General features: G+C 42.6%; 1 protein-coding gene across 2 annotated transcripts in view; it reads left to right on the top strand.

Moving 5' to 3' along the window:
• Positions 1-759: 759 nt before the first annotated feature.
• ANKRD29 (ankyrin repeat domain 29) overlaps positions 760-11767 on the top strand; it is a 31060-nt gene continuing 20052 nt past the window's right edge. Inside the window, exons 1-4 of one of the 2 annotated variants that reach the window (XM_063167537.1) lie at positions 760-840; positions 6491-6601; positions 8334-8432; positions 10186-10284. In XM_063167537.1, coding sequence (XP_063023607.1) covers positions 820-840; positions 6491-6601; positions 8334-8432; positions 10186-10284 — 330 coding nt within the window. In that variant the 5' untranslated portion in view covers positions 760-819. The remainder of the gene's footprint in view (positions 841-6490; positions 6602-8333; positions 8433-10185; positions 10285-11767) is intronic. The other variant, XM_063167538.1, reaches the window with a different exon arrangement.

Below are 11767 nucleotides of genomic sequence, written 5' to 3'. Positions count from 1 at the left end.
TTTGCTTAGGTATGAAGGGAAGAGGCTGTGTAATACAAAAGTGGTGCTATGCAGGTGGCATTAGCACCGTGATGAGGACAGGGCTGGGGTGAAGGTGCTTGGAGTTTGGACAATTCCAGTGCTATTCCTGAGCTACAGAGCCCTGATCCATAGGTCTAAACCAGAGGCTGAGTGCTGCTGGTCCCCCACCCTGGGTGCTGGCTTCTCAGGATGCTGCTGGAGCAGGGGCCCACTTTAAATAATACTAATACTATTACTATAACTAATAACAACAACAACGACAGAACAATAATAATTATGCCACAAAAATAACAATCACACATAATTTCCTGTAATTACATAAAATTGTATGCTGATCTAATTAATATGTGTTTGAATACAATTGATTCTCTTATAATCTAATATAACCTATTCTGCTAAGTTATAATAATAATAATAAGGAGAATAGGAACAACGGTTATGGTGATGGTGATGGTGATGATGATGATGATAATAATAATTTAAAAATATAATAATAATAATAATAATAATAATAATAATAATAATAATAATAATAATAATAATAATAATAATAATAATAATAATAGTAAACCAAATACTCCCCGCCCCAAAAAGAACCTTTGAAGAGCAGTAGTAGCCGGCACCCCCTGAGCACCAGGTGCTGCTGTGGAGGGAGGCGCCGGCCCCGCGCCCCGCCCCGGCCCCGCGCAGCCCCGGGAGCGGTGCGGGCCGGGCCGAGCCGAGCCGAGCCGAGCCGAGCCGAGCCGAGCCGGGCGGGCAGGCGGGCGGGCGCGGAGCGGGCGGAGGCGGAGCGCTGCGATGTGCAGGATGTCCTTCAAGGTGAGCCGGGCGCCTCAAGGGGAGAGGGGCGGGGGGATGCGCCTTTGGGTTCCCGCTCTGCGCTGGTCGTGCCGGCAGCCCGCGGAGCGCTCTGTCGGGTCCGTGGATTTGGGGGTTGATTTGTTTGATTTTTTTAGGGAAAATGGTGTAGGGCGAAAGGAAGGGAAGCAGAGACGTCCTTCCCGGGCTTTGGGGCGCCCCGGGAGTGCTGCGGTGGCCGCTGATGGAGCGGGCGATTTCACAGCTGACAGCCCCTAAAGGGTGCGTGCCTTGTGTTACATAAACTGCGAGCTCCGTGCAGCTTTACGCTGGCCCTGGGGTGGCCGGGCTCCGTGCTGTGGGTTTTGGTGCAGTCAGGAGCCTCCTCCTCACTTTTGCGACCATCTCCGCTGGTTGTGTAATAGTTAGGAGGCAGTCTTTATCCGTGCTCTTCCTTTCAGGCTGTGGTGGCCACTGAAGCCAGACTGGTTCGTTCCCTTTGCCAGATGTGATTCCTGCCACTTTTTGTACTTCTTCCATCCAAACCTACGCAAGAGCAGTGATTTCAAAAGATTGCCTTAAAGAAGTTTTTTTTAATCTAAGGACAGGATTAATAAGATTATTTGGCAAAGAGGGAAGCAAGCAGCAATTTACTAATGATGTTAACGGATAATATTTATGATGGATCGTCTTCTCTGTTATGCACTCTCTGGATGCTATGCTTGCCCTTCTCTTATTGATCAGCAGCTCGGTGCCAGTCCTTTGCCATATTGCTTGTGTTGCACTTTTTGATTTGATGGACTATTCCCTGTACTTGCCTCTCTCCTGTCAGGGTGTCTCCCCCCTGGAATGCTGGTGCTTCGATGTCACCGCGTCAGTCCGATGGTGGCGCAGCAGGTGGCTCCCACCTGCAGTCAAAGCCCTCCTGTGGAGGCAGCAGAGAACCTTTGCTCCGGAGATAGCTCATCTTACACTCGGTGGTGAAATCATAGAATGCCTTGGGTTGGAAGGGACCTTAAAGACCATCATGTTCCAGCCCTCTGCCATAAGCAGGGACACCTTCCACTAGACCAGTGGCTCAAAGCCCCATCCAGCCTAGCCGTGGACACTTCTAGGGATGGAGCATCCACAGCTTCTCTGGGCAACTTCTTCCAATGCCTCACCACCTTCACAGTAAAGAAATCTCTTCCTAATATCCACTCTAAAGCTACCCCCTTTCAGTTTAAAGACATTTGTCCTTATCCTATCCCCACATGCCCTTGTAAAAAGTCCCTCTCCTCTTGCAGGTCCCATTTAGCCACTCGAAGGCTGCTCTAAGGTCTCCTCAGAGCCTTCTCTTCTCCAGGCTGAGCAGCTTCAATTCCCTCAGCCTGTCTTCATAAGAGAGGCACTCTCATGATCCTCTTCATGGCCCTCTTCTGAATTTGCTCCATCAGGTCCATATCCTTATGTTGGGGGCCTCAGAGGTGAACACAGAACTCCAGGTGTGGTCTCTCCAGAGCAGAACTGAGGGAGAGAGAATCACTTTCCTGAACCTGCTGCTCTGGATTCTTTTGATGTAGCCCAGGATACACTTGGTTTTCTGGACTGCAGTCTCTGTGGTCATCCCCTTTTTGGTCCTGCATTGGTCTCACACCTAATTTCTTTTTTTTCTTAGTTTCTCTGTCCCTTTATTCTGTCTATGTGAGTTTTTTCCCACCTTCATTACTCGCAAGCATCCACCCTAAGAGCCCCATGTTTCTGGTGATGCCAGCTTCTTTTTCTTTCTTATCCTTTTTCTTATTCTTTCTTATCCTTGTTTATTTAACTTGTTCTTCAAGTCTTAGTTTCTGTTCTATCCCTATCAGCCCTATTTCTCACATTATATTCCCTCAAGTTTTCCTGTTCTAAGTAGCTCACTGCTTTCCCTTCCCTCTGAAGAGCTGCAGACCATACCTCCCTCTCTCTGTTTTTTCTCCCTTTCCTGTGACATTTTGTTCGGCATTTTCTCTTTCTCTCAGATCATGAACTTGGATTCTTACTCTTTGCCACTGGCTGTTCACATTTTCTGTCTTATAATCCTACTTACCCATGGCACAGCATTTGTCTTTCTTCCTCACACAAATATCCTCTCTGCTGCCACGTTTTGCCTGACTGAAACATTTATATATAAAATCACCTTTCCTTTTATCAGGATCCTTCATGTAAGATATATTGCTATCTAATAAAGAACTCTGCTCCTAAGTTGCACTAGCCTTTTCCATCATGCTTGATCCTGATTTCCAGTTCTTCTTCTTCTTTAAACTATTTACTTAATACCTCCTTCCCATTAGGACTGGTTTGGAAACTAGGAAGAAAAGGAAAATTTCTTGCATTTTGCCAGCACAAGGAACAAGCCAGTGGGTAGACTAGCATTCTCTTTTTCCTTTCTTTTCTTTTTCTTTGTCTATTGCCCCTTTTCTTCAGTTTTTTAAGAACTGCACTCCTCCTCCTCAGCAGTCACCCCACTGTCACCTGCCCTTTCTCTGCAAACAGCAAATCAAAGGTAGGGCAGGGCGCAGGAGCTGGTGGTCACAGCATTTAAATTATACTTTCCCTCTCAATATTCCTGAAACGACACAGATACCTTAGCACAATGCATTTTTTTTCTGTATGCCTGCAGAGAAATGGTTTTGTCAGATTTATGATATATATTTTCCTCTAGGCCATTTTTGAAGAAGTGTTTTTTTCTGATGTTAGTACAGCATGAATATAATGCCGGCTTTCCATCTTTTGGCTCTCATAAAAGCAGACAATCAAAATTATTAGCACAGCCAGATTTTAAAATAATACTTTAGAGAACTTGATGAAGTGAAGGAACTTTTATCCTGAAAGTTGCTGATGCTGGTACAAGTAACATAATGAAACAAGCAATTTTCATGAAAGCTATTAGCTAATAATTTTCAAATGTTTATTACATTGTGCTCCCAGGCCGTCAGTGCTGAGGATCAGTTGTTTACTTTGAGGATGCTTTAGGAGCAGACTAGCTTTATGATAAGAATTATGTGAAAAATTTGTCCAATTAGTCTTTTGAAATTCAACATTACCTCTCCCTAGGAAGTATCTGATGAGACATGACTGAGTTCATAACTGAACAACAGCAGTCACATCCTGCAACTAGAAAAACTGTTTATTGCTAAAAAATAATTCAATAAATTGGATTATTAACCCCAAAGTGCTGTTTTACATTTTGCCTAGTAGTGATGTCAGTATTGCTGATGAAAATGAAGATCACAGAGATGTAGATCCAGAGATATAAAGTGCCACACAGTACACAATGAGGCTGTAATTGTAAGGTGCCCAGATCATCTGAATGATTTTGCATTTTCATTCACCTTAGTACATACCATAGCTCAGATTGGCATCTGATTTTTTTTTAATCCAGTCACTGGATGGTTGATAGTCTGAGTGTGCTGTATACTCTACTTTTATGCAAGGGATCCCAAGCAACACAGCGGCACAAGGTGAAGTAAAAGTGCTTAATAGGAGTCAGTTCAAATGAGAAAAAACTTAGTTTTGTGTCCTTGGGGCACTGAAGAATTTTTCCATTGCTTGGGTCTGATCCAAAGTATAAGGACAACTCTGCTAGAGGGCTACTGGAGGACATACAGGAGAGAAAAAAGAGGTAGGAATTTATGACTCATAAGGCCAAAGACTTTGAAGTTCTCTGCCTCCCAAGCAGGGTGACACTGGACATTTAGTTCTCTTCTCATGTGAACTATTGAAAGCAGGTAAGGAGTTCCTGGATATGGATTCCAGTTCTTGCCTCCCTGACCAGTGAAAGTGGTGGTGTATGATGAGCTAGAATAAAATTCAGTCTGCTACTGTGCCCTTGTAGTTAAAACTGGGATGGATTAAGTAAATCTTTCCCTTTATGGATGTATTGCCATCCCTCTAAACTTCCTAAAACTTTAAGGGATAGTTTGGGACAATAAAATATAAGGAATTTGATTGTCCCTTCTGTAAGGTCTAAACATAATTCTTTTGCAATAGCTTTCCAGTGAATATCATAATAACCAAAGCCAATAAGATAATATTCCTAACTGCCAGCTCTGTAAATAAATATCTATCTAATAAATCAGCAGAACATGAGCCTCTGTGTGTTTAGGTCAATTGTTTGCTTTTACATAAAATTTTAGTAGTGGTTCTAAGGGTAGAGATAGGAGGACACTATAGTGTTGCTAGCAAGGAGGGTATAAACTCCTGTCTCTACTTAAATCAACATTATCTACAGATACTTCAGGGAAATGCAACAGCTGTGAAAAGAAGATCAGAATTTAGCTTATTGTGTTTGATAAACCTTTCAGACTCCAAATCAGAATTTAGCTAATTGTGCTTGCTGAAATTTTCAGACTCCTGCCCCTGCGTGTGCTGGTACAAGAGATACCACCATCAATTTATAGGAAGTGATTTATAATTTATTGAATGGTTGGAATATCTCTCATCTCAAACAGCTGCCAATTTTCCAACCTATTAATATTAAAAATGCAACCTATGGAAAGTGCTCAGTGTGACAGACCTGAGATAGATTCAGATTCATGATTCTTGTGTCTCCTTGTTTCTGCAAAGTTTATTGTCTTCATGTCAGTGAAGGCAGCAATTTAAACTGTGCTGCATATGTGCATTTTAATTATAGAGCATAAAACTATTGAATCCTGATTCCCTGCCACATTACATGTGCCCATTGACATTTAGACAAGAAGTGCCTATGTCCTTTCTGAAACTGAATGATTGACTTTAATATCCACTCTGCACTCTCTTTGGGTTACCCTGAAGGCAAGATATCCTCACTGCAAAGCAGTGTCCCTGGGTATCTAACTCTGCTTTGGTGTGACTATTGGTGATGTTTTACACCACTGTAGATGGTTTGGGCCCTTATTAAAAAATCAACAGCACGAGCCTGCTCTAGCATATGTATCATTGCCATCACAGTGTTTCCCCCTACACTTCACCCTTGACAGTGCTTACCTGTCAAGGCAGAATATTGGCAGCTGTCTGCATCGACTGGGCAAGGTCCATGTCTTTCCTTTCTGTCCTTTTCCTGTGCTGGAGCAGTCATCATTCACTCCTACCCAGGAGATGGTGCACATGCCCACAGTCCCAGGGTGTTAATTCCAGGCAGGAGGCAGAACAAGCAGTCTGGGAGATGCATGAGCAATACATTTCCTGTATTGGAACTTTGTGTGCAGAAAAGGAGGAGATGACAGAGAGCTAATCTGAAACCCAAGAGGATGTGCTGCAGCAGGACATGTCAGCAGGATGCTTCAGCCTAACTGTGGCCAGCCCCACCACAGAAGCAGACAATACAGGCATCACTGAGCATGTTGTTTTCTGTGATGTTTCCCTGTGGATCTGGCCTAGCATCATCCTTCCTCATTACAGAGCAATCTAAGAGACATAGGCTGCCATGGACACAGGGAAGACTTGAAATAGCATGAGGAAGCACAGGAAGACTGGTCTCTTTAATTGCTAAAAGAAATTAAATTAGCTTCCTTTCCATGCTCTGGGTTTGAAAGAACAGCACACTAAGCTGAAACTTTCCTGGCTTGAATGCAGAATGTATGGGATGTGTATGCTTGCCCAGTGTATTTTCCTAAGTGATTTATTTCTGCTTTCTTTTTTTTTTTTTTTTTCTTTTCCTTTTTTCCACCAGAAAGAAACACCACTTGCCAATGCTGCATTTTGGGCTGCAAGAAAAGGAAACCTGGCTCTGCTCCAGCTGCTGCTGAACAGTGGGAGAGTAGATGTGGACTGCAAAGACAGCGTATGCACACAATGCACCTACAGCCCCAGCACTCATTTTGCATCACTTTCCATAGCCCACCATGCAGAGGGTGTAGTAGGGATCTAACATGTAACATATGAATGTCTTATGGTACTTCAGGATGATTTAAAACCTTCTCCTGTCAGTAATCAAGCTTGAAACGTAAGATAAAATAGTCTGATGATTTACATCAGTGGCAAGGGGTTAAGAATTTGCCAGCACTCAAAAATGTGTCTTACACAGTTATTTGTGGTGCTGACTTTACAAACACACATCCTAGCACCTTGGGCTTCTCTGTGCAAAGAAATGTCTTTGTAGTAATAGATCACAGCAAAGAGTTGGCTGAATTAAGCCCAGATAACAATGATTCTGTCAGCTAACAGACCTTCTCATAATTAGAATAACTGCTGGCCTCCAAAATTCTTCCTCCTCCACCCAATCTCTGGACTGGGCACCAACATGAAGGCACAAGATGGCCAAGCAAGAGGAGCCCAGACACATGACATATTTCATGGGAATTTCCTTACTGTGATTGACATGGGTTGAAATTAGTTTTGACATTAGAAATGGGTTGATAACACAGATAATGAGCAGGTCTTTCTGTTCTGCCTAAAGCACGTGGAGAGATACTTGGTTGTGCTAATCTGAGTCAAAGAGCAAGGGGAAAAGGAGGGTGAGAAGTTCCAGGTTTCTTTTGTTTGGCATTGGGACTGGCTGACACAGAGTCATGCTGGTGGTGGTAAGGATTGATGCCACTTCCAGCCCAAAACATGAATTTGCCACAGCTTCTCTCACTTTGAATACCTTCAAAGTGTAAGAGATTTTCTAAGACCATTAACTTTAATGTATCTTTTCATTTTCATTTCATTTTTGCCCTGTAGGCAGGTATTTGTCCTACAGCACTTCTGGAGCTGCTGCTATGACTGTCCTTCTGACAAGGGAGGGAAGGTTGTTCAAATACAGGCTTGTAGCAAACAGGACAGAGATCAGTATGAAAAAATTAAGTCACTACTGTTCACTTTTTCTCAAAAAAAGGCAAACTTTGGAGAAGGACTTTCACACTGCACTGCACTAATAATTGTATCAGACACACATTTTCTAGACTAAATTATTTTTTTTACAATTAAGACCGCAGGTTTCTTTTTTGCAATATCACCCAATCCTTCTTTAATTTGAGCTGTTGTGTGTGAATGGTTTTGAAGGATGGTTTTGAAGGATGTGTTTCATCCTTATGCATGTGGTTTCTGCATATTGTCCATATACTGCATACGTATAAATCTTACTTCATTCACTAGAAGTGACCTTATAGTGTACTGAGGGAGTTGAACACAGATTTCTGTACAGAAAGTTCTCTCTTATAATGTGTAGAGTCACTGAGTGAGTTTGCTCTCATTATTTGGATAGGGAATTGCTGTTCAAATCACCCAGCCCCTTCTCCTGACTATGACTCAGAATTCTGAGTGACTCAGCTGAGTCACTCAGCTCCAGTGTCTGAGGTTATTCTTCTGGAAATGATGCAAAGAACTTTGGGATTCTCTGCTTAAAAAGAGAGAAAAAAAAGCTGTTTAGAAACCAAGCCCATTCTTTTTATACTTGTTGCACTTATTTTGGGACAATAAGGTATCATAAGCTCCCTCCAGCTTTTTGGCAGAGATGCTGTCTCATCCAGACAGCCTGATTCATTGCTGTAGGTGTCTGTTGAAGGTACTGACTTGTTTTTCCTTACTCCCAGCTTGGCACAACAGCTCTGATGGTAGCATCTTACTATGGCCACATAGATTGTGTACGGGAATTGGTGTTGCAAGGAGCAGATATCAATCTGCAGAGAGAGGTAGGATTCAAACAGGGCTTGATTAAGTGACTGTTGGTTTGTTGCAAATAATAAGAGTGTTGTCTGCTGCTTGTTGCCAATTATTTCTTTGTCACTTGCTGTACAGTGTATTTATAACATGTGTAAGAGGCTCTGTTCTGAGGACATCAGGGAATCAGATACCTGGAGTTTACAGTAGAAAATCAGATGCCAGAGGTACATTTATAATAACATGAAACATTTTAATGAAGCATTTTCAGCACATCTGGTTGGTGAGGGTCAGTTACATCTGGGGTGTAACCCCCCAGGGTTATGCCATTTATGTATTTGCAGTTTTACTTTTTGGCACAACAGTTTACAGACCTCCAGATGGGACAAATAATAAGAAGACCTTCACCTTCTGATCTGCAGCCTGGTCATTAAAACAGAGTGGATGCCATTGCTAGCACAGGGATTAGTTTTGACTCTGTATGTTTTGGAGTTTCTGCCTTTTAGTCTGATCCAACTCATCTCTAGCAGTCACACAGCTTTATCATCTGTACCCTTCCCTGCATCTCTGCTTGGCATTCAAGGCATGTCTTGCACCATGACGTCAGCATGGAAGGGACATCAGCTTTGATTTTTTTGGGAAATTGCCTTTCACTCATACTCCATGCAGACAGTTGTAAGGATTGCAGTTGCTCTGCGTGTTGAGTGCTCAAAGAGCAGAATTGCTCTGGGACAATCACTGGTTTTAAGAGAAGAGGAGTGTATGGAGGGCCTGAAATTACATGGGGTGGTGGCAGGTCGTGCAGGATAGCAGTGTGCTCATTGCTCAAACAGTACAAGCCAAGGTTTCTTACTTTCCTTGGTTACCTGGAACCAGAGCATTAATCTCATGCTGACATCTGCAAGTTACTGAGTCAGTGAATGCCCTGTTTGATGATGTAGGTGTCTTTGCACTTACTGGCCTAAACTTGCTCTAACCATGACTGCCGGTGTCTCTCAGTGGGGTCCTGTTCTAACAAAACATGGACTTAAATACGTCCCTTTCCTTAGGTAAACATTGCTTGGAAAGAAGCAACAAAAGAAAAAATTCAGAACAGTTTTATGGATCTGCTTTTGATTATCACTCAGGAAATACTGATTCAACAAACCAACAATAAAGAAAAACACTGAAAGCCTCCAAAATCACTCTGTTGCAGAAAGGGAGCAAAACAGATGAAGTTTAAGTGCTAAACACCACTGGCACTGTTCTGCAACTAAGTGCAGTTACTCTAATCAGTGCTCTTGTTCTCTGAAGTTGTTGTGAAGCTCAGGGAAGTGAGAGTCCCATAAATGTGCCCAGGAGAGGGGGCTCTGAAATTATCTAAATGGGGCCATGTACTATTGTAAAGGTTTGGGCACTGGAGTGAATTTCACATCCAGTTCCCATTTCCTGTAGTTTCTACATGGGGTGAGAGAGCCCAAAGTCAGGAAAGTCTGCATCTATCTTCCTTCCTTCCCTTCCTTCCCTTCCTTCCCTTCCTTCCCTTCCTTCCCTTCCTTCCCTTCCTTTCCTTCCCTCCCTTCCTTCCCTTCCTCCCCTCCCTCCCAAATGCTGGACAGATTTTTCAGTGCAGTGGGAAGAAGACTGAGTTAAGATACCTGGTGTCCTCTGGAGTCTTCAAATTCATCATGTCTTTTCAGCTGATATTCAACTGATTGAGTTTGATACTTTTTAATTTGAAGTGTCTATACTTCAGTCAAGTGTGTTATGTGTTTGTTGCTATTTTAATCCGTTTTTCCTTTACAGTCAGGTGCAACCTCTCTGTTCTTTGCTGCACAGCAAGGCCACAACGATGTAGTGAAGTTTCTCTTTTCATTTGGAGCCTCCACTGAATTTAGGAATAAAGTAAGATGATGTGTTTATTTTTGCATGCTGATACATTCTGACAGTCAAGGCTGGGTTTTTGTATTCACGTGAAACATGACAGGGGAGTGTTAAGATGATGAAATTTCCTCACGTGAACAGTTTTGAGTAATGCAACACATTGTGAAGTATTAACTTTGGACTGGCTTTTCCTGCCTAGACTGAATGGCATAAGGTCATCAAGGTCCCTTGATAGTGATATGAGTCTTTCTTCATAAGCCATCCTCCAATACAAGATCAAAGGGCCTTTTTGTAGATACCAAGTAGGATCCTGATTTAGATGTTTATGTCTTCTGGTTGCATAGAACTTGCATTTCATCAACATTGGGATGTCCCCACATGCCACCATAGGATACATAAGAATATAATGCCTTCAGTCCTCCCTAAATTCCTACTTTCCTATCTGGGACAAAAAGATGAAATGTACCTCAGAGCTTTTATTTCTTTTTTCAGGCAGGTCCTTTTCCAAAATCTTCTTAGAATAGCCCAAAGCACAGGTGGCAGGGCTTGGGTTCTCACCCCTCATGGGGTCAACAGCAGCAAGATCAGCAGTTCATCACTGACAGCAGTGCATCAACCTTTTTTTTTTTTTTTTTGCCCAAGCCAGTATTAGCACCTCTGCTGTCAGCAAACGGGGAAAAGTAACATATTTTCATTAAGTATACTTGTCCTTGATGTGCTAGCTACATTTTGAAGCATTCCCATTATCTGGGAAGGAGGACCCTTGCAAGTAACTTATCCTGGGATCCCTAGTGATGTCTTTGAAGAAGCAATAGTTCTTTACCCCACAGCAATCAATTTCTCAAGATATTTTAGTCTGTGATTTGAATGATTCTCTCAATCCATACCTGCTTTCTGGAGTACAGGCTCTAAATATAAGGGAATTGATGGAACATCAGAAGCTCAGCTCCCTATGCTCTAGGGGCTAAAATCCTGTTGTTTTGTGGCCATAGAGTAGGATTCTGATATCCCAGGGAGTTGTGCTTATGGTGAGAAACTCTCTGACACAGCAGCAATCAGTAATAAAAGCATGAATGAAATCGTGGCTGTTTAACACAACACAGAGTGCAGCTGTGAAAGTTGGCAATGCAGGAGGTTGCAGTGTTAAATGCAACAGCTGTATCTTACAGTGCTGGATACTCTCATGTGGGACAAATTTCTTGGGTAAGGTAGCATATTCAAATAAATGTTGCTTCTCTGACTTTTATTTCAGGGTATGTCTGGGGGTTAGCAAGATTCAGAGGGGTCATTTTCCCTTGCTGGCAAGTCAGAGGCTCAGTGCCTTATTCTATCTAGAGAGACAGTTACAGCTTCAATCAATCTTTCCACAGCCTGTGAACTAGGAGTTTGTGAAAAAGCCAAGATTTGATCCAAGAGGTGGACAGCAGACTTGAAATTGTCTGATTCTTCATGGCAATATACAATCTTTTATGAAGCATGCAAAATATATTGATGTGAAACACTA

Source organism: Melospiza melodia, chromosome 1, assembly GCF_035770615.1.
Source record: "Melospiza melodia melodia isolate bMelMel2 chromosome 1, bMelMel2.pri, whole genome shotgun sequence".
Classification (NCBI taxonomy): Eukaryota; Metazoa; Chordata; class Aves; order Passeriformes; family Passerellidae; genus Melospiza; species Melospiza melodia.
This window is presented reverse-complemented; position numbering and strand designations above follow the sequence as displayed.